Source organism: Penicillium lagena (assembly GCF_028827675.1).
Source record: "Penicillium lagena strain IBT 129212 chromosome Unknown utg000006l_segment0_segment0, whole genome shotgun sequence".
Lineage (NCBI taxonomy): Eukaryota > Fungi > Ascomycota > Eurotiomycetes > Eurotiales > Aspergillaceae > Penicillium > Penicillium lagena.
Genome location: NW_026623227.1, coordinates 2,714,038 through 2,741,047, shown reverse-complemented (window position 1 = coordinate 2,741,047; position 27,010 = coordinate 2,714,038). Strand labels below are relative to the sequence as shown.

The 27,010-nt window shown below is 50.9% G+C and overlaps 14 protein-coding genes across 14 annotated transcripts; 6 read left to right on the top strand and 8 right to left on the bottom strand.

Moving 5' to 3' along the window:
• Window positions 1–167: 167 nt before the first annotated feature.
• Window positions 168–2,108, bottom strand: N7510_009260 (uncharacterized protein; the record flags this gene model as incomplete). The annotated part of the gene is made up of 1 exon (XM_056981185.1): window positions 168–2,108. One exon carries the CDS (start codon window positions 2,106–2,108, stop codon window positions 168–170), a length of 1,941 nt encoding a protein of 646 aa, XP_056831394.1.
• A 227-nt stretch (window positions 2,109–2,335) lies between these two features.
• Window positions 2,336–4,221, bottom strand: N7510_009259 (amino-acid permease; the record flags this gene model as incomplete). Its single annotated transcript, XM_056981184.1, has 5 exons — window positions 2,336–3,459; window positions 3,510–3,744; window positions 3,773–3,877; window positions 3,933–4,003; window positions 4,065–4,221. 5 exons carry the CDS (start codon window positions 4,219–4,221, stop codon window positions 2,336–2,338), a joined length of 1,692 nt encoding a protein of 563 aa, XP_056831393.1.
• A 1,026-nt stretch (window positions 4,222–5,247) lies between these two features.
• Window positions 5,248–6,174, bottom strand: N7510_009258 (telomere maintenance SDE2 family protein; the record flags this gene model as incomplete). Its single annotated transcript, XM_056981183.1, has 1 exon — window positions 5,248–6,174. One exon carries the CDS (start codon window positions 6,172–6,174, stop codon window positions 5,248–5,250), a length of 927 nt encoding a protein of 308 aa, XP_056831392.1.
• A 141-nt stretch (window positions 6,175–6,315) lies between these two features.
• On the top strand, window positions 6,316–7,125 carry N7510_009257 (40S ribosomal eS10 domain-containing protein; the record flags this gene model as incomplete). Its single annotated transcript, XM_056981182.1, has 3 exons — window positions 6,316–6,458; window positions 6,508–6,628; window positions 6,688–7,125. Coding segments are annotated over 3 exons (702 nt in total), but the record flags the coding sequence as incomplete, so codon positions are not given.
• A 231-nt stretch (window positions 7,126–7,356) lies between these two features.
• N7510_009256 (M20 family metallo-hydrolase) lies at window positions 7,357–8,960 on the bottom strand (the record flags this gene model as incomplete). Its single annotated transcript, XM_056981181.1, has 3 exons — window positions 7,357–8,296; window positions 8,360–8,674; window positions 8,740–8,960. The coding sequence occupies 3 exons, from the start codon at window positions 8,958–8,960 to the stop codon at window positions 7,357–7,359; spliced, it is 1,476 nt and encodes a 491-aa protein (XP_056831390.1).
• Window positions 8,961–9,355: 395 nt separating this feature from the next.
• On the top strand, window positions 9,356–11,718 carry N7510_009255 (uncharacterized protein; the record flags this gene model as incomplete). Its single annotated transcript, XM_056981180.1, is given in 3 exon segments — window positions 9,356–10,234; window positions 10,284–10,498; window positions 10,512–11,718. 3 exon segments carry the CDS (start codon window positions 9,356–9,358, stop codon window positions 11,716–11,718), a joined length of 2,301 nt encoding a protein of 766 aa, XP_056831389.1.
• Window positions 11,719–11,814: 96 nt separating this feature from the next.
• Window positions 11,815–13,968, bottom strand: N7510_009254 (uncharacterized protein; the record flags this gene model as incomplete). The annotated part of the gene is made up of 6 exons (XM_056981179.1): window positions 11,815–12,657; window positions 12,708–12,840; window positions 12,902–13,219; window positions 13,268–13,554; window positions 13,607–13,686; window positions 13,743–13,968. The coding sequence occupies 6 exons, from the start codon at window positions 13,966–13,968 to the stop codon at window positions 11,815–11,817; spliced, it is 1,887 nt and encodes a 628-aa protein (XP_056831388.1).
• Window positions 13,969–14,247: 279 nt separating this feature from the next.
• Window positions 14,248–15,508, top strand: N7510_009253 (VOC family protein; the record flags this gene model as incomplete). The annotated part of the gene is made up of 5 exons (XM_056981178.1): window positions 14,248–14,250; window positions 14,308–14,503; window positions 14,552–14,699; window positions 14,750–14,981; window positions 15,029–15,508. 5 exons carry the CDS (start codon window positions 14,248–14,250, stop codon window positions 15,506–15,508), a joined length of 1,059 nt encoding a protein of 352 aa, XP_056831387.1.
• A 350-nt stretch (window positions 15,509–15,858) lies between these two features.
• On the bottom strand, window positions 15,859–16,889 carry N7510_009252 (fumarylacetoacetate hydrolase family protein; the record flags this gene model as incomplete). Its single annotated transcript, XM_056981177.1, has 4 exons — window positions 15,859–16,163; window positions 16,222–16,516; window positions 16,572–16,646; window positions 16,701–16,889. The coding sequence occupies 4 exons, from the start codon at window positions 16,887–16,889 to the stop codon at window positions 15,859–15,861; spliced, it is 864 nt and encodes a 287-aa protein (XP_056831386.1).
• Window positions 16,890–20,518: 3,629 nt separating this feature from the next.
• N7510_009251 (uncharacterized protein) lies at window positions 20,519–21,390 on the top strand (the record flags this gene model as incomplete). Its single annotated transcript, XM_056981176.1, has 2 exons — window positions 20,519–20,575; window positions 20,686–21,390. The coding sequence occupies 2 exons, from the start codon at window positions 20,519–20,521 to the stop codon at window positions 21,388–21,390; spliced, it is 762 nt and encodes a 253-aa protein (XP_056831385.1).
• A 617-nt stretch (window positions 21,391–22,007) lies between these two features.
• Window positions 22,008–22,547, top strand: N7510_009250 (uncharacterized protein; the record flags this gene model as incomplete). Its single annotated transcript, XM_056981175.1, has 1 exon — window positions 22,008–22,547. The coding sequence occupies one exon, from the start codon at window positions 22,008–22,010 to the stop codon at window positions 22,545–22,547; it is 540 nt and encodes a 179-aa protein (XP_056831384.1).
• A 644-nt stretch (window positions 22,548–23,191) lies between these two features.
• Window positions 23,192–23,761, bottom strand: N7510_009249 (putative cell surface protein; the record flags this gene model as incomplete). Its single annotated transcript, XM_056981174.1, has 1 exon — window positions 23,192–23,761. The coding sequence occupies one exon, from the start codon at window positions 23,759–23,761 to the stop codon at window positions 23,192–23,194; it is 570 nt and encodes a 189-aa protein (XP_056831383.1).
• A 436-nt stretch (window positions 23,762–24,197) lies between these two features.
• On the bottom strand, window positions 24,198–25,060 carry N7510_009248 (class I SAM-dependent methyltransferase; the record flags this gene model as incomplete). The annotated part of the gene is made up of 3 exons (XM_056981173.1): window positions 24,198–24,737; window positions 24,797–24,968; window positions 25,023–25,060. 3 exons carry the CDS (start codon window positions 25,058–25,060, stop codon window positions 24,198–24,200), a joined length of 750 nt encoding a protein of 249 aa, XP_056831382.1.
• Window positions 25,061–25,606: 546 nt separating this feature from the next.
• N7510_009247 (proteasome regulatory particle lid subunit RPN9) lies at window positions 25,607–26,875 on the top strand (the record flags this gene model as incomplete). Its single annotated transcript, XM_056981172.1, has 3 exons — window positions 25,607–25,874; window positions 25,937–26,172; window positions 26,234–26,875. The coding sequence occupies 3 exons, from the start codon at window positions 25,607–25,609 to the stop codon at window positions 26,873–26,875; spliced, it is 1,146 nt and encodes a 381-aa protein (XP_056831381.1).
• Between the last annotated feature and the right edge of the window lie 135 nt (window positions 26,876–27,010).

The window sequence follows — 27,010 nt, the reverse complement described above, 5'->3', positions numbered from 1 at the left end:
CTCAACAACCCACCAGAGAATAAAGGAAGCAAGTATTAGGGCACGAGTATAGCAAAATACAAAGCAGGAGTTGTGATATAATATTGCTCAGGGCAACGCCAGTCGCTATGCTACAAATATAATGTACATCTGGGGGTTTAAATACAGAGGAAATCGAAGGGTGACGTCTAACGAGTCCCGCTAGGTCGACGAACAAGTCGCGGCCTCTTGCGCTTATCTGCCTTGTGCTTTTCGGCAATGAAGTCCCAACATTCCATAGGTGGCCGAATTCCAATGTTCTGCCCATTGGGACTGAATACCTCCACCTGGGGAAAAGGCTGGAAGTCATTCTCTGAGTTGGGCTTTGCACGAATCTGCACGCTGACTTCAATCCAGCCGCATCCCTCAATGAGGATATCGGCCGACATCACGCGGTACGGCAAGCGTCCTGGGGTGACACCTCTGTCTTTCACGGCTTTTGCGAGCGTGGTGGGTAGATTTGAATTTGTGATATCCCACTCCAGATCAAAGACTCCAGCCGAATGTATCGAAGATCCGGTGCCTTCTTTCATGAGCACTGTCCCCGGATAGGCGCGCTGCTCGGCCTGCATCTCAATTGCTTTATCCGTCTTGGTGATGTGCGACTCAATGGGCACGAAACAAGCTGCCAACATGGTATCTTCTGGATTAACCGTGGTGAGGCGCACAAGACCACCACCTAAGAGAAGAGATTGGCCGGGCTTGATTGTACGACGCTCGGGCTTGATGCGTTTCGACATGATCAAGTCGCGCTTATGTTCGTCACGGACGTGGTCTTCCAATTCACCACGCTCCAGGCCAGGCAAATCGATCATTTCCCCTCTACCTCGACCAAACGGAATGCGAATGGGAGAGACGGTGGTCCCAGGCAAGGAAGACACGACTGGAAGGACAGGATATTGATCTTCGGCCGGGACAGGAGGCAACAGACTATCGGAGTCGAGTTGATTGGAGACCGCCTCCTCTCCGCGATGCTCCTTCCATTCATCCATATTCTCAAGACTCTTCGAATCCTTCGGGAAACAAGCTTCAATAAAGCTGCTCTTCCCAACATTGGCCTTGCCAACCACCCAGACTCCCCCGCCATGCTCGCGGATTTCCTCCTTGACCTCTTTAGTCCACCAGCCTCGGTGCGCGCTAATCATATGCACGTTACCCAAACGCACGTCCTTTGCTGCCCGGCCCAGAGCCGAGCGAAGCACTGAGCGAACATACTGCATCTTAGAGTCCACTTGCTCTTTTTTGGCAGCCAAAAGATCCGAACGCGTAATGATAAATGAGATCGTTGGGAGTTTTCTGCCGCGAATGTACTTTTCGGTCGATGCCCGTCGGTTCAGACCACGCTGTTCCTGGGCCGCCAGTGCCCGGTGGATCCGGGGCACGAGTGACATGGGAAAGTCGGCGGCATCAAGAACGTGGTAGATGCGGTTATGCTTATGTGGCGACTCATCCAGGAACTCTCGAATAGCCATGATCGATGGCTTGGGCGTAGTGACTGCCTTGTTGTGATGCTTAAGGTCATGGCACCGGTCACAGATGTGGGAAGTGCGTTTTAACGTATTTGTCTCCTTCCGAATATCGGTTTCGTTCACTAAGATCTCATCTTTGTTTTTGATTAGCGTCGAATCAAGACTGAGAATAAACAACGACGTCCTACCGTGAATAGGAGCGGGGATTGCTTGCTCCCCGCCAGTCTCGGCTTCTGGTGAAATATATTCTGCTGGGACGTCTGCATCCTGACCGTCGAGGGAACGATTTTGAGCTGCTAACAACTTCCGCATCTGCTTTCTGCTCGCATTGTAGTATCCCGGTTCATCCGGCCAAACAGTCTGGGAGAAGGCGCCGCATCCAGGACAGCAGACAGGCAAGACCTCTGTTGCACGGATTTGTTCTTCGGGGATCTGTTCTTGCCGGAAAGGGGTCGTAAAGTTGTGATGCGATCTGTGAAAGAAGTGTGGAGAGTTTCCATTTCGAACTCTCAGTGGCGCGGCATTTAATGGGAATGCTGACGACGGTCGCAAGATCCTTGGGCTTGATCGCCAAACATCACATCGAAGGGCCCTTCTTATGGCAGCCCGGGAGCAGGACATGTCGGACAATGCAAGAAGAAGCTCCGTTTTTTCGCGCGATAAGAAAGTTGTTTATCGATAGCGTAACTGGTCTGCGTGGGCTACCGTAGCCGAACTACACTTTCGCCGACAATACTTCACAACAACCACGACACATTGCATTGAATATACATTCTGCATTTACTATTGAACACCCTTGACGAACACCTACTACCACTATATGCTCTCAATACAGTTTGCTCTCCCGATCAGAATATAGAGTGGAAAAGTCTCATAGGCGCCGCTTTTAACCATGCACCCCAGGTCGGATATTCGACCTTCGGGGGCAGGTCAACGTCCAAAGCACTGTCTCGAATATTGCTGAAGACATCAATGTCCTGCACCTTTATAAACCAGCCGCCACGTTCGAGTCTGGGATCCTTGTTGATCCGGGTATAGATCAGCCAGCCCACGAAGAGGAGAATGATCAAAGGCATGGCAAGGTAGTTCTCAAAGAATGACTCCGCGCTCATGGTTGCAACCGACACATAGAATTCGGCGATCAGACACAGCACATTGAGCGAGAGGCCGATCCAGCTACCAATGACACCGAACGGGGCAGAAAAGGCGAGCTCTTTGACATCGCGCCCGTTGTGCGCCCAGGCCTTGCGGAAGCGAATGTGAGCGAAGCAGATGCTTCCCCAGACGAAGAAGTCGGAGATACCGGAGAGCGCCAGCAGCCAGTCGAAAATAATGCCACCTGTGTTAGACGCCTCATTGATGAAGGCCAGGAATCCGAAGGCAATCTGCAGTGCAAGGCACCAGACAGGCCGACCAGCTTTGTCGACTTTGGCAAAGAATTTGGGGGCCATACCTCTCTGAGCCATGGCCTGGATGGTCCGGCTAGATCCATATGTCGCAGAGTTGGCCACGCTGATCACAGAAAGAGTGATAACTGCGTTCATGACAGATGGCAGACCCTTAATACCGGCGTTCTGGATGGAGACAACGAATGGCGAAGCCTTGGTGTTGGCGCCCGATGATCCAAGAAGATAATTAGCATTGTACGGCACGATCAGACCGACAATGAATGTTCCCAGAACGTAGAAGAGCATGATACGCCAGAAGACTTGCTTCGTCGCTTTCGGGAGAGACTTGGCAGGGTTTGCAGCCTCTGCCGCGGCCAGACCACTCAGTTCGGTCCCGCTGAAAGCAAAGGCAGCCGTCACGAAGACCGAGCAGAACCCCTTGAAGTCCGTGAAAGCACCGGGGACGTGCCAATAGTGAGCTCCAATGTATCCACCCACTGGTGCACCACCACAGTCGATCACGATCCCCAATATGATGAACCCAATCAGTGCAGTGACCTTGATCATTCCGAGGGCGAATTCAACTAGAATTTTGTCAGCAGTGACCCGCCGGGATAAGGAGGGTTTCTCCTACCTTCACCATATCCTCGGACACCGAAGATTTGGATGGCGCTCAGAACCACCAAGAATACTGCGATCCAGATCCCAACATTCAGATCCTGTCGCCAGAACCTTATGGTAATACCAGCCGCTGTGAGCTCAAAGGGCAAAATGACCAACCAGCTGATAGCATAATCCCAGCCGACGGCGAATCCCCTGTTCGTAATGATATTAGCGCCGGCCTTTTTGTTTTCCAATTCGACGCAAGACTGACCATGCTGGATTAATGAACCGGACACAGTAACTGAAGAAGGCTCCATTCTCTGGGTAGAGAACAGCCAACTCTCCAAGCGCATGGATGGTCAACAAGAGCATAGCGCCGACAATAAGATAGCAGAGGAGCTGGAAGTTTCGGTCAGTCTTTTCCTGAGTCTGTCCATTAGTCTGGTCAACATACCAGGGAACCCGGTCCTCCCTCTTGCAGAGCATTACCAGTGCCGACAAACAGACCAGCGCCAATGGCACCGCCTATTTTTTGGAGGGGTTGTCAGTCTTGCCTTGCACATCCGGATTGGTACGAGGTACACACCGATGGCAATCATTTGCATGTGGCGACCCTGGAGATTCCGCTTCAGGGGGTTGATGGCACCCTGCTCCAAGTCATCGTGAGGCGGCACACTGCCTTCTGAGGCCGGCTCGACCGCCAGCTCCGCCTTCTTGTCAACGTCTTTCTCAGAAACCGTCATGTTTTCCCTGGTGAATACCGGGTGCGACAGGAGATGGGTACACAAGGGGATGAGAGATCGGCCCCTGTTCTTTCGGGAGATATTGACACTATATAACCGCCACAAATTTCAACAGGGATTGCCCAGGTATCATGCCATGGCTGACCATACGACCGGGCATCCTCTACTCTCACCCTCTACTCTTACCCATTCCAACGTAGCCGGGACTGGGCTCGACCTAGCGGCCCCTGTATATGCGATCAGACAGCAGATAAGGCTTCTGTCAAAGTATAATGTAGATACCAGCACCAATCACGACGAGACCGGGGCGCGCTTTCCCAGCTTGGTTTGATCACTAGCCCCAGGATTGGTTCTTTATCGGTCCATGACTTTAGATACGAGGCCCGTGAAGCCGAGGGCTCGTTGGGGGAAGGCTCGGGCTATCTATTCCCCTGTCTGCTGCTATCACGACGGATCCTTTGGTTCAGATATCAGTGGAAACGCCAACACTTCTAGCTATAAGCTCTCTATCTTGGTGTTCCTTCTTTATGATGAGAGCTGATCCTGCGCGGCTTCGAGAGACTTTTGATTTTCCCGTGTATTGCGTGCTTTCCGGGGGAGATAAGGGCACATGCGTGAAACCTAGCTGACGTTTCTCCTCAGAGCCACCACGAATCAGGGACTCGGTTATAGGCGGCATTAAAGCACTCGGCCCCCCCGGGCCATAATTTGCCCCTTGCCTTTTCCCGCCTTCCAAACTATGTATGAGGTGGGGGATGGCACGCGAGAGCTTATCATGCGCCAACTATTCTGGAAACCCCGGCCCTCCCGACCCTCCCTTGGCCGCATCGTTAAGAGGGCAAAAAAAGCCGACTGGATATCTTATCTACGGCTGACGCCACGGGCAATATTGTTGTTGCGTGATATGATCTGACCGCGACAAAATAGTTAATATGGATAGTTAGTTCACAGTAAACCACGCTCAAACCCTCTCCTGCCAAATAGAAACGCCGTCGTAGATCGTAACCGTAATTTTGTTGCTAAAGCTCAAGCGCGCGCCTTGCCCTTGCCCTTGTCGGCAGATGCATCGATCTCGTCCTCGTCTTCGGAGTCACTCATAAACTCATCGTCATCATCGAACCCAATGAACTTCCTCGGGGCTGTCTTTGGAGCGGGCGCAGATGGGCCCGCGTGATTGGCTGCAGTGTCGTCGCCATCCTCATCCTCATCCTCATCCTCCTCGGAACTGGATGAGGTCGCTCGCTCGCTGCCCTCACTAGCACTGGTGCTCGACCCGCCTAGAATCGCATCCCGCAGACTATCTGTCCAGGCACCATCCTTCATAGCCAGCATTACCGCCTCCCGGGCCTTCTCATTCATTTCCTCTTTATCATCCATCCACTGCTCATCAATCTTATGCTTGCCACCGCCATTCTTTAGCTCGTCCTGACGCTTCTCCGCCATCTCCACCACAGCCTGCCATCTGCGCCGGCGTTCCTCTTTCTCCTTTTTATCCATCTCGGGCTTGACGGCGAGGTACTCCGCAAGCGCTTTGGCCTCATTGACGGTGCGGAGGCGTCGGCCGTCGAGGTTGCGGCTGGAGCTGTTGGCGTCACCTTGGTTGCGCTTGCGTTTGCTGGACATGCGACCACCGGCTGCGCGCAGTTGCGACCCGAATCCACCTTTGCCGCCGCGCAGGGGGACAGTGAGTCGGAGCGGGAGGAGTGAGGGGGTAGTTGTCGAGTCGCCATTGTGGATAGATAGGAAGGACTGGAGACTTTGAGATGATGGGATGAGCACTTTGTTGTTGGTCGTAGTAAGGGTGAGAGAGTGCAGTAGAGATGCGGATGGGAGGTATGAGGCGACTCGTTCTGTCAGGTCGGAGACGGTCGATGTCGAGGGCAGAGAAAAGGAAAGAGTCGACGGAAGCGACAGTCCGGGGAAGGACGAGAGGAGGATATTGACGGGTGCCATCGTGACAGACAGTTGAGCCAAGCTGTAGCGGATGGAGATTCTGGGGTGTTGGGATAACTGGAGGAAGTCAGTCCATCAGTAGTTAACCGACCATCGGCCATGACTCAGCGCATCACATGACCAGTGCCCAAATCAGTCTAGCGCGCGATTAGGGCAACAGCCCTGACTGTCACCGAATCGCACGACGCACTTTTGTCCTGCTCCACTTTGCTCGTCTCTTCAATCCCCCATCCTTTTCTGTTGTCAAAGCGATTCCACGAATTGCGCCAGGAACTCGCGACAATGTATGTGACTCTTGTGCTCCTCAGGAACCATCAACTAACCCATCGCCAGGCTTATCCCCAAGGCCGACCGCAAGAAGATCCACGAGTACCTCTTCCGTGAGGGTGTGCTCGTGGCCAAGAAGGACTTCAACCTTCCCAAGCACGGTGACATCGACACCAAGAACCTTTATGTGCGTCCTGACAGCAACCCAACACATAACCTCCAATGTACTAATTGCCTTGCGAATAGGTCATCAAGGCTCTTCAGTCCCTGAACTCGCGCGGTTTCGTCAAGACCCAGTTCTCGTGGCAGTACTACTACTACACCCTGACTCCCGAGGGTCTCGACTACCTCCGCGAGTGGCTGCACCTCCCCGCTGAGGTTGTCCCCGCCACCCACATCAAGCAGCAGCGCTCGCACGCTCCCCCGCGCGGCATGATGGGCGGCAGTGATGAGCGTGAGCGTCGTCCCCGTGCTCCCCGTGAGGGTGGCCGTGAGGGTGGCTACCGCCGCCGCGAGGAGGGTGGTAAGGAGGGCGGTGCCCCCGGCGAGTTCGCTCCCTCTTTCCGTGGTGGCTTCGGCCGTGGCCGTGGCGCTCCCCCCCTCCTAAGGGTAGTGACCTTGGTGTCCTGTCATCCTGTGCTCGGTCGTCCTGGGGATTTTCTTTTGAGGTGCGGTCCGGAGTAGGGTCCTCGTATAAAGGGATTTGAAATGGACTCACTGGGACAGATCCTTTTGTTTCTGGGAAGGATACGGGAAAAGAAACAAAATTTAGATATGATGCCACTGGTTTTATGATGTAGCTAGTTTCAATGGCAATTTCATGACTCGGTGCAATTCTCTATCTCGATATGTACATGGTTTCACTTGATAGACTCCACTCCTGGCCTGGAGATCTCAAGGTGAACTCTACACTAACTACGCAAACCTCTTCCGATCATACCGAACTACAGCCTGCAAAATGACCGAGGCTCCAGTCGCACAATCGTCTGCCGAGCAGAACTCCTCCGGATGATGGCTCAGTCCGTCCTTGCACGGGACAAAGATCATACTGGTCGGGACACGCTTGGACGTGAAGACACTATCATGACCGGCGCCACTCATTATGGGCCGCACCAGGGACTTGGGGTCTGCAGTGTTCGCATCCGCGACAACTGCAAGAGCCGACTGCTGCACACAGTCAATGCAGTCCGGGTGGAACTTGACAGCGGGCGAGTCAAAGTCCAGTGTCCACTCGACGCGACAGGGCTTGCCAATCCCGGCGCCCTCGGCGGCAGCAATGGCATCAAATTCCGCACGCAGCTCCTTCTCAACCTCGGCGACCAGCTCCGTCTCTGGCCCGCGGACATCGAGACTAAAACTGACCAGCCCCGGGACGGTGTTGACACTGCCAGGCTTAGCTTCAACAATCCCGACACTAGCCAGACACCCTTTAGCGGCAGCGACCTCGCGCGCGCGCACCATCATCTTCGAGAAAGCGTACAGGGCGTCCGCTCGGTGCTCAAAGGCCGTTGTCCCCGTGTGTGTGTCCCGGCCGATCACATTAACTCGGAACCACCGGTATGCCTGCACGGCTGTCACGACGCCGACACGCTGGCCAGCAGAAACCAAGTGGGGGCCTTGCTCGATATGCAGCTCGAAATGGGCAGCTATCGGCATCTGCTTGTATGAACATTTGGTGCTTCCCAGATAGTCAATCTTCTGCAGGGCAGTCTTCATTGTCTCCGGCGCGGACCCTGCTGTTGGCAGCGATGCTACCGTCGGCACCTCCTTGAGATCGTGCGCTTGAGAGAGTGGAATGCATTCGGCCCATACACCTGATGAGACCATACTCATTGGAAACCGGGCACCCTCCTCGCTATGATAAAGATTAGTCTTTAACTTTATGGCTGAAGTGAGGAGAAAAGGCTAGGTATCATACTTGGTCCAGTTCACGACTCCGACTCCACCCTCCGTCTCCAGGCCCATTTCATCCATGGTTTTGAGCGCCTCCACTCCAGACAAAACACCTAGGATCCCATCGTACCTCCCCCCGGTAGGCTGTGTGTCAAGATGGCTACCAATGAAGGTAGCAGGCACGTCCTTTCTGCGGCCAGGACGAACTGCAAAGATATTCCCCATCTCGTCGACCGTGATATCACATTTGAGGTCTTTCATAGTCTGAATAAACCAATCACGAGCACTCTTGTCTTCTTTAGATAGGGCTAGACGCTGCATGCCAGTGTCCGTTGGCCCGCTATGGCCGTGGTTAGACCGGCTTCATGCTTAGGATATATGGATTATGATGATAGGGTAACTTACTCTCCCCACCGGATCCCGTAGCCCCATTGACAAGAATGGTGCAAGTCTTTCGCTAGACGATCCTTGTTGACTCTCAGGGCTGTCACCTGGGCCTCAGATAGTTGCGTGGTAAACATGGTCTTCGATTGTGATCCGGAAAAGGGCCGGGAGGTGGTAAAGAAGTGTGGTTTCACGGTAAATGATCTGGCTGTGAAAGCCGTGCGCAGCAAGGGAGCGCGCATGGTGCCTTTGTAGGATAATTGCTCGAGAGAAGTAATTGATAAGAGAACAACCGGAGTCATGGGCGGGGTCGGCGGTCGAAAGTCCGTTCGATCATGAATCCCCGCATTAAGTAATACCTGTGGAGACGTTGGAGATTGGGGTAGGACGAATGAATAATAGGTGAAAATAACTTCAATCCATTCAATCCATTTGGACAAGTGCACAATCCTCGCAAGGCTATCCTCGGAAACTCCCAGCGGTGTTTTGGGTCAGTTGAACCCTCAACATTACGCATTCACCCGAACCGCCGTCGGTGAAAACGGTCCCGCTGACAATTATCATCTGCGCCGGCACACCTCGACCCCAACAAACCCCAAGACCAACGATGTTCAGATAGGGAAAGTTCGCTCCAATCATGCCCCAGACACGGAGTCGGGTCAAGCGGCAGCGGATCTGCCCCTGGTGCTCACAGTCGTTCTCCAAAGAGGAACATCTGGCCCGCCACATACGCTCGCATACGAAGGAAAAGCCCTTCGGCTGTGTGACGTGCGGCAAGTCTTTTAGTCGCCATGATTCCCTGCTTCGACACGCTAGGTCGCATCAATCTGCCAGTATCTCGTCAGAGACGCCTACCGGGCCTGATCATTCCGCCTTAAATATTTCTTATAGTGCTGGGGGTGATTCCCTCCCACACATTCCAGGGAGAACATCGTCCTTTGGCACCGCCACAAATGAAGCAACCTCCAGTTTATTCTCGCCAACTCAGCCCCGTGCTGTGCTCTCCAGTGACAGTGCACTCGCCCAGCCTCGTCTACCCGGTTGGCTGGAAACCATCGTTCAGTCACCAAACTTCGGCAGCCATGAGAATGCTAATTCCCAAGCTGCTTCTTTCGGTGCTCTCGACGGCATGTTTCAGGAGGATTCCAGCATGCAATGGAATCTCAACCTGGACTCTCAGGTGCCGACCTGGCTGGCCGACGAGGACTTCGACCTGAATGCGTTGAATTCCTCGGTGATGGCAACTACCATGTCCTACTTTTCGCCTCTCAATACCGGGAGCGAGATTGATCCTCTTATTTTTGCGGTTCAACCGCCAGATGACCCAATAATGGATCGTAAAGAAGATCAGGCTCGTCAGAGGTGGTTTACATACATTGGGACGCATGATCCGGGATATATCACTCCAGATGCGATTCCTGAACAAACAGAGGTGGACGAGCGGTATCGAGAGAACTTGTCTCAGCGGCTTCAGCAACGTGTTCCAACGGAGCCTCTGCCGTCCACGGACTTTTTGGTGAGTACTAACGCTTAATTTTTCACTTTTCACTGCTCACCAATGACAGAACCTCTGTATTCAAATGTACTTTACTAGGTTCAATCCCATCTTCCCGGTAGTACATGCTCCAACATTCCGCCCCTCAGCAAAAAGCTCGCTTTTGCTTCTATCCATCTGCTCAGTGGGGAGTCTCTTCGTTGGTTCGAACTACGCCGTTGCCCAAGGCTTGAGGATATTTGAAAGGCTCAACAAGGCCATATTAGCATCATGGGAGAAATACCTGTCAAGGGGGGAGGGGCGAGGCCCTCGCAATGACTCAAGCAGCCTTGATTGGGCAAACGTTCGGAATGCTATCAGGCAAGCCGAGAAACTTGCTCATCGTGCAAACCTTCCATGGGACGGTGGTTACTTGGGCGCGTCGATACAAGATGTTCCAAGTCCATCGGGCGACAGACCAAGTGCAAGCAAACTCTCTCACTCATACAGCAGAAGAAGTTTGGAAATCCTGGGCACATGCCGAGGAGCAGATTCGGGTTGCTGCTGGCCTCTATATCCTTGATTCTGAGATTTCTGAACTTTTCATGACACACCCGTTCATGCAACATGCGGAGTCGACGCTTCCTCTGACTGCAAGCAATGAGCTCTGGGTTGCTCCAACCGGCGCACAATGGAAAGCTACAATGAACAGCGAGCAGTCTGCCGCACGGCCCGATGTCCCTCTAACAGAGATATCAGACCAATCATCAGAGAAGCCTCGCTCGGGACTCGACATGGGATCATCAAGCAGATTCCGTCAGTACACTAAACTGCAAGGTATAGTCGCTTCGATAATGGAAAAGCGAACTTCCCCGGCTGCGTGGACCGACAAAACCCGTCATCAATTCGAAAAACAATTGATTCAATTCTTTGACCAACATCTCAGATCCAAGATAGACAGCGGCACCGACCCTTTCTGTCTAGAGGTATTATGGCATTCGACATTCATGTCTCTCTTCGTCGACTTCAATCGACTGGAGCTTGTGATGGGCCGCGATGGATACAATGAATCAGTGCCCCATCGGGATTATGTTTATAAATGGGCTTCGTCGCATGAAGGCCATCGCTGCGCTCTTCACGGGGCACTGATCCTGCGTATACTCCAGAGCATGACCTTGGGAGTGGAGCCAGCTATCCACGTACCGCGAGCTCTGTACCGCGCAGCGACAGTGTGGTACGCATACTCGGAGTTTGGCATTGATGAACAACATACGGGCACATCAACAGCACCCAGTATGGATTTTCCGGAGCTGGCCCGACTGAACGTTAATAGTCAGACCCTTCTTTTCGAAGCAAATGGCTATAAATCTACAAAGCCCAAGACGCAGGAATCTAGCACGCTTTGTGGATTGATTGATCTGTTGCGGAGGATTGGCCATTGGGGACTATCTAGGAAATTCGCTGAGCAAATAGTTTTCGTGCTACAGGGGGTTACGGAGCAGGAAGCCCAGGGAGCTCTCTTTTAGTTATCTTGTTGGATTTCCTGGATTACGAAGTGTACAATACTGCAATCCGATTCTAAAATATACTCCTACACGACACAAAAGCTCGCCATTCGTCTCTTATCCCTGGAGAAACGAGACCACACGGCTGGCCAATTGCCTTAGGTCTTCTTTGCTATTACAAGCAGCGAAAATAAACCGATCTGGACGCACAATGACAAAACGTGCCCCATTTAGCTCCTTCCCAAGGGAATAAGGGTCATAGAACTGCGGCGCTGGCCGTCCCTCACATAGCAGGGACTGCGCAAACTCGTCGCCAGAAGCAAGCCGGAACACATCATCATCTATCTCCGTGGAGATAGAAGAGAGATCCTCTACCAGAAATGTCGCTTCAGAAGCTCGAATCTCGCCATGGGATATATCATCAATGTCAGAAATGACTTGTTTCGCATCCGCCACTTCATCTAATGTTTTCACATAGACAAGAAGCTGAAACAGGCATTCTTTATGTGCTGCAAAGATCACATCATCCGTAAACCGGATCTCAGCATCTGCCTTATTAACAGCAGTGCAATAAACCTGCGGAAGAGACAAGCCCCCATTGAGCTCAGGCAGAAACGGCATTCCATCAGAATGCTTATACCGCACCATACCCTCTTTCCGCCGACCAAGTCGGAGATCATGTCTCCAGCTGGGGACTAGTTGCACAATCCACAGGTAGATATTGCGCAGGAAGATTTTCACGGGGTTTCCTTCTGTCACGAACCGTCCGTTTTCGATCGTGCTTGCTAGGGACTTTTCCAGCTGTTGCTTGCGTTCCATGTACCATGCTTCCAAGACTTTCTCGTGAGAAAGTAAACTCTTGGATGAAGTGGTGTCACGACAGAGGAGAGCAAGGCGCCAGGCTAGAGAGACGGCGTCGCGGAAGCCGGAGGCGATGCCTTGACCACCGACTATATTGGACTGGTTAGTCTCTGGGAGTACTTGGAGATGTTCCTAATTAGTGGACTTACAGGGAGGAAATACGTGTGCAGAATCTCCACATAGAATAATGCGGCCGCTAGACCATCTGTTGCAGCTGCGAGCTGAGAACCGGAATGGGCGGCATCGAAGGACCGTGATACAGTCTTCTGGATAAGCGATATCCTGTGAAAGACTTGCAGAAGTTAGTAAATGTTTTCAGGTACAAGAGAGGCCAAGAACTTACCCATATCGACTTCCCGAATGTGTGATATAGGGAAAGACTACCCTCTTCATCATCTCCGGTTCAGCCATTTCGTCACCATCCTCGTCTTTCAAAACCACAAACTCAAAGCGCCACAGCCTATCAGCCGGCAGTCCAAAGCGTCCACAAACAGATGGTCTGTTGGGATTGCAGATGAACCGGAAATTTAGTGGGAAAAATAGCTCGTAAACCTGCTCAGGTGTGTATCCCATTTTCCAAAGCGGAAAAGTAGGGTGGGTTTTCTCGTTGGGGAGATCAATTTTCCAGTTTAGAGCTACCCATGTCTCTTCATAAAAGGCGCTAATGCATTCTTAGTATGAAGCTGGCACGAGAAGATGAGGCGCCTACCTGTGGGCCTGGTCCATGGTTATCCCTCGTGCCTCGAGATATTGTTTTCTTGTGAATCCGGTCTTTCCATCGGCACCAACGAAAAAACGTGTACGAATGCGGTGCTCAATTCCTTGGGGATCGCGATACTGGCATATTACACCATCCTCGTCCTCGGAGAGGCCGGTCACCGAGCAGCCAGAACGTAGTTCACAAGATGGAAACGAGGCCATTGCTTGCCGTAGGTTCTTCTCCAGTGCAGGCTGTTTGTGGCAGATAAATCCTACATGTCCTGTTCCACCTTCTGTCTATTCATAAGAGGTCAGATCCAGATTTATAGTTAAAGGTTTTGTCTCTTACTGTCCCGTAATCCATTTCCATAAACGCCCTCTTATCCAGAACAGGATCTGTACCTCCAATGAACTTGAAAGTGTACATACCTAATAGTGATCAAATAAGTATGTTTGATGAATGTCTCTCTCCGAATGACACTCACAGGTTCCAATCTCTTTATAGATAGACGGGTACAGCCCTATACCCTGCAGCAGACGAATCCCATCTTCGTCAAGCGCGATACCTCTTGGGTCAGTTGTAATGTTTTCTTCTTTCTCTAACACGATATTGCGAATTCCCATCTGGCCCAAATACGCAGACAGCATGGCTCCCGTGGGTCCGCAGCCGCATATCACCACGTCAGTGGTTTCACAGTTGAGGTCGGCCATGATAAAGAGATACTAATTCAAAGCGTGCTCATAAACGTCTATTTAGAATAACTCTTTTTTTTTTTACTCGGCCTTTCTGATTGTTCGAGTCCCTCCACAATTGTTTGTGGGGAGTTTACTTCCCCGCGGTGACCCACTCGGGCTGCGGGACGCAAGTCTGCGGGACTTCCGGGTGGAGGGGTCTGTGGAGAAAAAGGATGGGGTCAATAATAAGCCGTGATATATGTTGTTAAAATTTTGCTAGAAGGACTGCCCAGAAGCATTGCAGCAAAGTTCAAGATGGTGAATGATTCAAACCCATATTAGTCCTTTTTCACATCGCTAACAGCATTCCCACAGTCACAAGCAGAAATTACCCGGGCAAACCACGGTGCCTCCATTCCTGATATCGACGCCATAGGCAGCGAGCAAGAGAGCATCGAGACATGGCGCCAAAGATGCAGCATCAAGAAAGAAAATCAGATTCGTCTGGTTAAACTGGCACATATGCGATATCAACACCCTGATCTAGACCAGATTACGACCTTCCTACAGGGTACGTTCTTCCTTTCTTTGATATTCATAAACTAATCCAAGTATCTAGACTTTGGTATGGTCGTGGCCAAGCGCACTGAGGAAAAGATCTGGTATCGAGGCTATGGGGACGACCAGTACGTGTACTACGTTCAAAAAGGGCCTAAGAAGTTCCTCGGTGGTACCTTTGCTGTTGAGGCCTATCAAGATCTAGAGAAGTAGGGCTGTGATCCTTATTATTGTTAATTTAGCCCTGACGTCCTACTAGGGCTGCTCAGCTGGATACCGCCGGCTCAATTCAAGAACTTGCTGATGCCCCCGGATGCGGGTTTATGGTCTCCCTGGCCGACCCGGAGGGATTTCCAATGAACCTGATGTTCGGACAGAGTCCAGCCTCTAAGGGCGAATTTCCCGAGAAGATCATGATCAACTACGAAAACGAGAAGCCTCGTACACGGCGATTCCAACGATTCGATCCTGGGCCAGCTGCTGTGCATAAGGTATGTGATTCCGCAAATGACGGGAATAAAAATTAATCTCATCCCAGCTCGGCCACTACGGTCTCTGCACGCAAAAGTTTGACGCGCTTGTTGACTTCTATACATCCACATTCAATCTCGTCCCTACGGATTTCCTTTACGTGGAAAAAGAAGGCAAGAAGCAGAATGTGGCGCTCTTTGCACATATCGATCGCGGCGAGGACCTCGTGGATCATCATAGCTTCTTCATGAGCACAAATGCCACCTCGCATGTCCATCACTGCTCATTTGAAGTACATGACTTTGACACTCAAGCACTGGGTCACCAGTGGCTTGCCCAAAAGGGGTACCAGTCTGTTTGGGGCGTGGGTCGCCATATCCTGGGCTCACAAATTTTTGACTATTGGTGGGATACCACGGGCAACATGATCGAGCACTATGCGGATGGCGATCTTGTGAACGATCAAACCCCTATTGGATATGGTCCTGCGGGGGATGAGTCGTTGGCGGTTTGGGGGCCTGAGGTGCCGGCCTGGTTCTTGCAGTAGGACATTGTATTGGTAAATCATGGACACTTAGAATGTCATAGTAAATGTTTTTTATTTTTAAATAGCGGTTAATTTGAAAGATACACCCATTAATCTAATATCTTGCTTTTTATGCTAGATTGATATTGGTATATCCACTTGGAAGTTTGTCTTGTTCGCAGAGATTGAAAGTGCCTAATGAAGTGTTTCGTTTCTGCCTCTAGTATAGGATGATCCATCCGAGCCTACAGCAACTCGTTACTCAAATTCCGAATATAAGTCCATTTTCAATTCTATCGCCTATAATTATACCTGTGGTCTAACATTGGACGAGCAGAATAATGCTCCGGGTCTATCATTTCAACGCAAACTCAGCGACTTTCATATCGAACCTTGTTGACCAACGTTCCAATCTGATCAATCTCCACTGAGATCTCATCACCATCCTTTAGAACCACTCTGGGATCACGGAAATAGCCAATACCAGCCGGTGTTCCCGTCAAGAAGATAGTACCCGCCTCCAACGTCGTACCTTGGGAGAGGTAAGAGATCTGTTTCTTGATGGAGAATATCATGTCCTTTGTGTGGCCATCCTGCACGGTTGCTCCGTTATGAATAGCCTTGATCGACAGAGCTTGGGGGTCTTGAATCACAGAGGGAGAAACGAGGACAGGACCTGGAAGGAATTTCGAGTTAGGGCATACTCTTTCAAATCCTCGGGGGAGGTCACGAACCGAGTGGACAGCTGCCATCAAGACCTTTAGAGAAGGACCACTGCGTGGTAATCATCTGCATTGTCCGCGCGGACACATCATTTGAGGCCGTGTATCCGAGAACATAGTCAAGGGCTTCTTCTTCGGGAATATCGCGACCGCTCTTGCCGATGACGAGACACAGCTCGGCTTCATAGTCGCTTGTTCCATCCTGAGCACATTTAGGAATGTTGATCGCAGCAGGATAGGGTCCTGCTAGAGCAGTCCGTGGCTTCGTGAATAAAATCGGGGCCTTGGGAAGAGCCATGTTGGCTTCCTAGGTAGTTGTGAGCTTCCTTGGATGTCATTGCGTTGAGTATTAGGTGCGCTACCTTTGCGTGGTCCATGTAATTCAGGCCCAGGCAGCGGATATAATTGCAATCCTCTCTTGAGACCGGGGATAGTAGCTAGAGCATGCGTCAGTATGCAACGTCTCAAGGACAAGATTGTCGGGTGCCTACCTGCTTGACGTGCATGATTTCCTTCGTAACTCGGCCGTCAAAAATTGTACCTTCGATCACGTAGACAGCAATCTCAACGCCATTGACACTGTCACGACCAACATCGCGAGTTGGGTCAACCAATTGGCCAAGGTGGACCTGACTGTCCTCGACAGCGATGAAACGAACAAGGTGCGTCCAGGATGGCATCTTGGAGTAAGTCAACAATAACCAGTACAGATTATCACTACGAAAGACGACAGGGGTGGATTTTAAACACCACTAAACATGACAGGAGTTCTGAATCCATCTTCTCCATGCGGGGCTGCGGGACAGAGAAGCAGGTAGAAGCTCGGATATACGGATCGATGGGCGAAAACGGATGTTGTGGGGCAAGGCCCCAGATCAGGGACTATGGGGCAATACTTCCGGTGTGGGAAGCTCAACAATTGCATAGAGCAATTCAGTCAGTATAGACGCTGCTACTGATCGGATACCTATTCCTTCATAATTTATCCCCACCACTTGGTCCTCAGCGTGATTGGGACCCGCCTCTTTGTTAGGTTAACTTCTTGACTTGTTGTTAACCAGTATCCCGTAGAACATTCCAAATATTCCAAACAAGAACAATAAACTACTGTACAGTACTTCTGGAAATTGGTGTCACCACCTACACTCTTCAGTTGTTTCTTGAACCCTAATGCCAAGAAGGTCTAATCTACTCTTGGCATGGCCCAAGAACAGCCCCGGTTTCTGGCATCTGCTTTTCCTTCTTGTCATGGCCCTCAATCTTCTCTTCCTTGACAGACTTCCACTCAATGAAAATCGCTCCGAGAACGGTCAAGCAAGTCAATGCCAGAGCCAGATAATATACGTCAATAATAGCATCATTATACGCACTCCTCACACCCTCAGCATACTTCTCCGGCACGATATCGATGATCCCCAGCGCGCCATTCTTCAAGACAACGCCCGGGTCTAGACCCGGCACCTTTCTAGCTAGATTCCGCGCCAGTCGACTGGTGAACATGTTCTGCGCTATCGACAGCGCCACAATGCCACCGAGCTCTTGCGTGAAGCTCAGCACCACCAGTCCGGTAGCTACCGCAGAGTCTGGAAGAACGGTCTGGACCGCTGTGTAGGGCTGTTGGAACGCCAGGCCGACACCAATGCCATACATGATTTGATATGGGATCCATTCCGAGGGCGGGGTTGTAGGGGAAAAGGTTGTGTAGAGGCCTGTGGCAACGGCCATGAGGATACTGCCCACGACCATCGCGGGAGTATAGTAACCGATCAGAGTGGTTACAGGACCCGCGACGAGAACGGCGAGGGCGAAAGGGATTGCGGTTGGGAGATACATCAGCCCGGATTCAAAAGGGCTGACGTTGCGGATTGCTTGGAAATAAATAGGGAGCTGTTGTATTTTCTTAGCTTTTGACTGTGGGTTTGAGGGAGGGGGTGGGCTCACATAATAGGCTGTCACGAAAAGAGCTGCAGAGTTGCAGAAGGTGAAAATAGCGCTGAAAGCGACGGATCGCTGGCACATTAGCTTCAAGGGAAACATGCTATCCTCGCCGGTTCGGTATTCCACCGCGAGGAAGACAAGCAAGAGGACTCCGGTCAGTGCCAAAAGAAAAATAATCCTCCAGCTATTCCATGTGTATTCCGAGCCCGCCCATTCCAAAGCAAGGATAACAGATATCGCCAATGGGACGAAAGTCGCAAATCCTGGTATATCCAGACGCTTCAGTTTTTCTCTGCTGGGTAGGTCGGCATGCTCCGGGCGTTGGATATTGTGCACAAAGAAGAACACAGACAGAATGGCCGCAACGCCCACTGGAATTATGATGTAAAAGCTGATTCTCCATTCTGAGTAACGGGCCACAGCACCGCTGATGACAGGACCAAAGGCCAGCGCAATGCACTCCACGCCGCCCGAAATAGCCGTGTAAATAGGCCGATATTTGAGGGAGGTCGTATTTGCGACGATTCTTTAATTTGTTAGAGATTGTTAAAGGTCTTTGTAAACGTGAGAGCTGGGAATGACGAACATGCTGCTTCCGGCAAAGACACCAGCAGACCCTAGACCACTCACGGCGCGTCCGATAATGAATGCGGTTGAATTGGGAGCTGAGGCTGCTAATACAGAGCCAATGATAAAGACGAAGAATGATATCATATAGGCTGCCTTCATTGAGTAGAAGGAATATACCTGACCATAGATAAGGACCGTAGAGCAAAAAGCGACCAAACTGAGGATTTGATTGTATTAGCAATGCACTGATGGTTCGTGCTGGAAATGCGACCAAGAATAGACTTACTATGATGTTCCATACCAGCCTATCTCATTGAGCGTGCCAAACTCGTCTGAGATCACTGAGGTGAGTGTTGCTACGCAACTCGAGTCCTGCAAGGATTCAAGTCAGCATATAGGACGGCAGAGAATGCATGGCTAGGATTGTTCAATAGATTGCATACATATCCGACAAAGAAATCGCCCGCGAGAATGGAGACAAAGAGAATAACAAATCTGACACCCCGGGGGCGCGAGGGATTCTCAATCTCTTTTTCACCTTTATGGGCAGTCGGGTTGGCAGGCACTTTCTCGTCTTTCGTGTGCCTTGCAGTCTGGTCTGTATCAATAGACATCATAATAGAATCATCATTCTCGGGGCTACTAGGGGGAAGCGTCATGCCCGTTCGATGCAAAGATAACCACGAGATCCGAAGTGAGCCAGAAGTGTAATTCTGGGGCGAAAGGCCCCGCCTGAAGTCGCCGCCCGCGTAGCGGCTGACTAGGGTCGCGATGACACTAGGCCGACTAGAGTATGGAGGCAGGCGTGAATCACCTGGTACTACCTCTTAACAAATAACGCATCACTATCTGTAAGGAGATTTCCGATCTCTCAGTTGGTTCATAGAGCCACGTGACCAAGTTGGATAATTGAAAACACATAATTAACTAACAAAAGTGAATTAATTAAGATACCCTGAAGCCTACAGTATACGGGGCAATAACGAGCGCTCCTCTAGGAGCGGAACAATGTAGTTCCGACAATCGTCCGTCTGTGAGATCGGGAATCTCCTCTCAGAGAGCTCTTACGGATCACGTGTAGTCACATGATGCCCCTTCTGTATTTACTTGCCAACTCCACTTCTAGTTTTACAATACAAGACTCCTTTGGTCTTACACGTTCAACATTTAATTCTCATGTGATCGATCTTTGTCCGCCCACAAAGCCCCTCGCGATGGTCAGCGTCCCTAGGGGATCCAAGGGCTGCTACGCCTGTCGACAGCGAAAAATCAAGGTCATTTTGAAAACCCAAGTCTAGCATAGCAGCGATTAATCAGTAGTAGTGCGGGCAACAAAAACCTCAGTGCCTGCAATGCGCCCGATCTCAGCGGCGCTGCCCGGGATACCAGCGGGCCCTGGTATTTGTCCAGGTCAACCCATCAGCGAAGAGAGACTTGGATCTCACCAAGCCATGGTCTCTTCTTCAGACCGGCTACCGTCAACATCTTTTGGATGAATTTCACACCCACTTTGTCCCTCAGACTGCACCCTTTAGTGGTAACGAATCATGGCTTACCCAGCTCCTACAAATGCCAATTCAAACCCAAGCTCTGGAGTACTCAGGAATGGCATTGTGCACTGCTATCATTGCTCGCAAGCAGGATGATTCGTCCTTGTTGCAGGAAAGTCTGCGTCTCTATACTCGTGGTCTTCGAGAGCTTCAAACAGCACTTTTCACCCCAGCCCTTGTTCGACATGACGAGACTTTAGCCGCATGCTTGACACTTGCCATGTATGAAATTGCGGAATGTCCAGCCAGACATGTTGCAGGGTATTACCAGCACTGCCGGGGGCTCTTATCCCTACTCCAAGCACGCGGTGTGGACGCGCATACATCAGGGTTGGGACATCAACTCTTTCTTGCCTTTCGAGTCCAAGGGGTGCGTTATAGTGAAATCTGATTTAGACGTTGTCTAACGCAAGAGCAGATTTTCTACGACCTCGGTCAGTTGGAACCAAGCTTTATGGCGCAGGCCGAGTGGATTGAGAAGCCATGGCAGACATTTGCTAAAACGCTCATCGATCGAATCATCGACTGTGTAGCACATATTCCACGACTTTTTCACCAACTACATTTGTTTGAGCATCTGTCACCTGAAGATCAGAGACTCCTAGGTTTGAGCTTAATGGCAGAATTCCAGTCTCTAGACACTACACTTCAAAATATCTATTCTACACTCAATGATTCTGTCGAGGGTCCTTTGTACTGGTCCGCTCTCTCTCGGCACTATGACCCTGCGGGCGACCCTATGAAGGGACCCCTTTTCCCTGTCGCCTTTCACTTCCCCAATATCAAGACGGCCGGGCATCTGATGATGTACTGGGCTACCTGCGCCCTGCTCTGGACCGGCTGGCATGAAATTTACGAGAACCTAGAACAACTCAACAAGAATCCATCGCCCCATCTTCCTCCCTGCGATGTCTTGCCAATGATTACGAATGTCTGCCAATCCGCCGAATTCTGTTTGGACGAGACAAATCAGCTCATGGGGGCGTCCATCGCGTCAACACCGCTAGCGATCTGCAAGGCTATCCTCTCCAACAGTGCACGCCACCAGCAACACTTTGCCTGGATCCAGGTGACCCTAGAGCGTCTCCAGACCCGCGAGCAGCGCATCATAAAGTATCTCTGACCCACTTGCACTAATCCCCTTTGAGAAAACACCTGCGAGATCACGTGATATATACACCAGCTTGGTCTATATGTGGTATTGGGACCTAGGCGCAATGAAGATCCTAGTGGCAGTGTTTTCTTTCGAGGAAAGGCCACTGGACGCCTATATATTTCTACAAACCCTCCCCCTCCCCCCCCTACAAGAACTCCATCACCATTCCTAGGAACAGATTGTGCCCACCACAACCATGTTGAACGGTCGGTCCAAAGTGAGCATTGCCCTGATTATATTTTATTTTCCTGCAGCAATTGCTGCGGCAACTCTGCTCTTTCATCGACATGGAAGACCACGAATGCCATGGATCTGTCTTCTAGCTTTTTCCCTGGGTATGTCCCAACCAGCACCAGTACTTTCCGTGTCTAACCATATCAGTTCGCATTGCCTGTGGGATTGTGGTAATCCTTTATGGCAACGATCCACGAAGTATCGGCCTAGCAATAGCAGCGCTCATCTTGTTAAATGCGGGACTTTTCCCTTTGGTGAATAGCACCGTCGGCTTCTTACGCTTAGTGTGAGTGCAACCCGCTGTGCAATAGATGTTGCCTATCACTGATCTATACAGGGCTTTCCATGACATGAAAAACGATCCCAAGTTTCGAAAAGGCTACATCGTGTCAAGGGTACTCTTCACCGCCGGAATTGTCCTAATCGTTGTGGGCGGTTCCCTTGATGAGAACGACCCTTCGACCGCGAAAACCCTGGTCAAAGCAGGGTATATCATAATGGCGATTTTTATTCTATGTCTTGTTCTGTTACAGGGATACTTTTGGCGCATGCTGGTATTTCTCTCTGCTTCCAGTACCAAGGTGAGCAGTCTTCCCCCTTCGTCCTATGCCAAAGCATACGCTGATACCAACAACCAGGTCATGCAAGGAATGGCTGCTGCCATTCCCTTTCTGCTCGTCCGGATGGTCTACATGTTTCTCTCTATCTTTCACCCAGACCATGAGAAGTGGAATGCTCTCCAGGGAGCTCTTGGCCCATATGTCGTCATGGTGCTTGTCATGGAATACGTTGTTGTGTGTATCTACCTGATGACAGGGTTTCACATCCCAGCTACCAAAGAAGGACCTGAGGGGTCTGCCGATATTTTGGTGGAGAGTGATGCAAGCTGAAGCCTGTGTAGGACGACTCGGCCACGAAGGCCTCGTTTGCTCCGTTTGTATTTTGTTCATATGACCCACGATCGCCATTTCTTTCGTCTTGTTTCTTCTCTCTCTTTTTCTCTTCATCAAATTTTGTCTTTGTCGATAGATGCGCTAGCAATTGATTGTGGCTTTGGCCCTCATCAGAGAGACCAGGGTAAATCATAGAGATGTCAGGGGGTGACTGTTACGGATTGACGGATTGTGAGGTAATTCAAGATTGATATACCGTGATGTTATTTGTTTGCTTGCGTATGCTGATAGTTTGGCTGTTTTGCATTTCCGTGGAAAATTCTAGATCTCATGGATCACCCATATAGCGTCGAGACATAAAGTCATGTATTAAATTAGTAACATACGGTATAGGTAACGACACAGGAATATCGATACTCCCTGACTACTTTTAATATAGTATAGTGGATCTTGGCATTAGGGATCGAGAAACAATCGAAGAGTGTAGGTGGTGACACTAATTTCCGGAAGCAGTGTACATCTTATGATCAATGTGTGTGTGTGAACTCGACTTGTAAAGATATTATAATTAGTTTAAAATACACAGAACATCTCACACCAATTTAAAACAATCTCCGCAGCAGAGCCACCTCCAGTGTTGATTATAGAGCCATGATACCAACAACTGCAGCCACAATACCCATAACGCCCCCAACTTTGAAAGTATGCATGCTAGCAGCATTGCCAGTAGTCGTAGAAGTTGGAGCAGCAGATGTCGAGTTTGACACAGTTCTGTCTTTTGAGGTGGTAGTCGTCAAAGAAGCCAGGTGTGACGTAGTTGGTGCCGTAGTGATCATGCTATCGCTAGCACTGGTGGCAGTTCTCGTGCCGGTCAACATAGTCTCCTTCGTCGTGCCGGTCAACGTAGTCTCCTTCGGCGTGGATGTCGATGCCGCCATCTTGCCATTAGGGCCGTAGCCAGGCAAGTAGCTGGGGGTCAGAGTTGCCGTGCCGGTATACAAGGGGCAGCCCGGCTGGTCGGTCTTCGGTGGTGCGGTTCCGCCGCCGCAGTCGGGAAAGGCGCAGATCTCGCCGCTGCCGGGCACATACCAGATCAGGCTGGCTTCGTGGTACTGGTCGGTAGTGAGGGATGAGACACAGCCGGATAGGACGGTACGAGCAGTAGTGAGGCCGGTAAGGCAAAAGAAGATGGGGAGGGCGAGGGCCTTCATTTTTTCTGGTGATCGTGTAACGAGTGAATGATGGTCAGTAGAGATTTGTTGGTGAGAAGAATTGGAGTACTTGAGAGGCAGGAGTAGGGTCTCACCCTTACCTGATCTTTCTCTACTATAAACTTTCTTGCAGTTAAATATGTCGAATAGGCCGGTCTAGCCTGCGCCATATCGGCGGCACTATCCGAGCTGAGCCACGCCAAGAATAGAGGCACCAAAGACTTTCTTCAATTGGTCCACTAACAAAATCCAGGACAGTGGATGAGTCTCAGGGTTTCTGATTAATTCTGGTCCAGTTCGCAATCGCGCGCCCCTGAGATGGTGGCAACGGGTTCATGCCATAGGGTTGTTTATAGCTCAACTACGTTTTGGGTGATAACATTCGAATCAGAAAATTGAACGAATTCTGTGTGCTAAAAAAAATTATAAACTATGCCTATGCACGCTGGGCACGCGCAATAAAGGCCGTCTTGGAAATGGTTTTGTCTTCCTTGGTGAAGACGAGCGGCTCCGAGAGGATTTCATACTCAAACCGAGCACCCAAACCCGCTCCCTCGAATAACTTCTGCATGTCCTCTCGCGAGAAGCCGTGCGTCATGACAGTGGCAGAAGCATCGCCGAAATCATGGCCCTCTCGTCCATGACCATGACCATGACCGTGCCCGTGGGCATGTGGAGTATGCGGAACGAAATCAATGATCAAGCATACACCACCCTTCTTAACCCGCGATGCAAGCCGCTTCAGGGCTTGATCCGGATGCTCGAAATGGTGCAAAGCCATGCTCACGGTTAGAACATCGAAATCGATAAACTCAGGACCCGAAAACTGGGCAGCCACAGACTCTCCCAGGAGGTCGGCTTTGTATCCAGTGACTTTGTTGGAGAACCCCACTGCAGTAGCATTGCGGTTGTATTCATCAATCATGTTGTCGCTGAGATCTATCCCAATGACTTTGGTCAGGAACGGAGCAAGTGCCTGGAGACCGGTCAGTAATTTTGTAAACTATACATCTGAGGTATTGAGCAAGAACGTACCATTGACACTGCTCCAGGCCCGCAGGCATATTCGAGCATTTTGATTTCCTGGCCCTTGCCTGCATCTGTATCGATCCACCGGTCACTGAGCCAGAGCCGGTGTTGTTGGGCCTGCTCGGTCAACGTCTTTATGGCATTGGCAAACCGATTCTGGTAGGAAGTAGCCATCTGACTATATAGAATAAGAGTCAGGCTGTGGCATGATAGAATCGTGTCGAAGACTTACTCGAAGTACTTCCTGTTGGTTTCTGTAAAATTGGCCATGACGAACGAGTTGATGAAGCAGTTGATAATGGAAGAGTATGTATCACGATATTTCTATGCAAGATCTAATGCGAATGAGATCCAGAAAATATGTTTGATATCTGAAAAAAGTGCGGTCAACTGATGAGAGGGGTGATATTTATATTCCAGGGTTGGCTCGGAGACATACTCGGACACTTCCGTAGGGAAGCCCAAATCTGCAAAAGACAGCGCAGGAAGGATTACCCGGAAAACTAGAGAGGATTAAGTCTCCGCAAATCTCGCGAGTGAACGAGGAAGTACCTGCCTAGCAGAGTATGTCCATGTCCATGTCCATGCTACTTGAAGTTAGGACAGACCGGTGTCATAGTCCCAACTCTCACCGCCCGCCAGCTCCGACTCCATCACCAAGCTCACTGGAACATCTGCCGTTCCGCATCTCCCGCATCAATTCGCCCTGTCTTGCTCTCTCTCTTCCTCTGTCTTTATCTCTCTGTATTTCTCCTTCTCTCCCTCTATCGGGTCTGATCACATCCCTTCCATTCCCGCCCTGACCAGCTCTCCGCCATGGACGCCTCCAAGATCCCCGATTTCCTGGCCGAGCAGCAGCAACAAGGCACCCCCGAAACGCAGTCCTACTTCCTCACCTTCGAAGACTTCTGGGAGAGGAAGCTATGGCATCAGCTGACCGACGCGCTGGTCGAGTTCTTCCGTCTACCGGAGAGCGCGCCGCAGCGGTTAGCCATCTTCAAGACTTTCGTACTCAGCTTCGCCGATCGGATCAACCAGCTGAAGTTTGTGGCGTTGGGGTTGATGGCTGCAACAGAGTGCGCTGGTAAGCTATTTAACAACACCCTTGATGGTGATCATTCACTGATGACATACCCTCCCACACAGACGACCAAGAACGACTGGCCTTCCTCACATCCCTGGCAGACCGAGTCGACAAAGCTGAAACACAAGACGCACATGTCTATGCGCTGGCGGACGTGGCCAACGTCAAGCTGCGACTGAAGGACCTGGATGGCGCACAGAAGGATCTGGCATCGTGTCAGCGGGTGCTGGATTCGTTTGACTCGGTCGAGACGGTGGTGCATGCCTCGTTCTATAAAGTAAACTCGGACTACCACCACGTACGCATCTCCCCACGCATACCTTATCTCTTCGAAACTAACACAAACACGTTCACCACAGGCCAAGCAAGAGTTCGCCTCATTCTACAAAAACGCCCTGCTCTACCTAGCCTGCATCAACCTGGAGGAACTGCCCGAGTCCGAGCGCGTGTCCCGCGCCTACAACCTCAGCGTCGCGGCACTAGTCTCCGACTCGATCTACAACTTCGGCGAGCTTCTCCTGCACCCGATCCTGGACTCGCTGACGGAAACCCCACATAACTGGTTGCGCGACCTGCTCTTCGCCTTCAACCGGGGCGACCTGACCGCCTACGACGTGCTGGCAGGCAACATCTCGAAGAACAAGCTGCTGGAGGAGCACCGCGTGTTCCTGTACCAGAAGATCTCGCTGTCGGCGCTGACGGAGATGGTCTTCCGGCGTCCGCCGCATGACCGCTCGCTTGCGTTTGGCGTTATCGCGTCCGAGACAAAGGTGCAGCCCGATGAGATTGAGCATCTGGTTATGAAGGCTTTGTCGTTGGGGTTGCTGAAGGGTTCGATTGATCAGGTTGCGCAGGTTGCGCAGATCCACTGGGTTCAGCCGAAGGTGCTGGATATGAAGCAGATTGATGGCATGCGTAACCGCCTCAAGGATTGGGATGCTGGTGTTAACCAGCTGGGTCATTGGATTGAGGGTGTTGGCAAGGATGTCTGGGCTGCATAGATACGGCTTTCCTTCTTGAATAACCACTTGTCTCCAGTACCTGGGCGTCTTATAATGAATGATGGGACTCTGGTGTGTTCATCTATTCTGTATGGCGTAGACGAAACTTGGTAGTGCATTCATCCCATCTATATT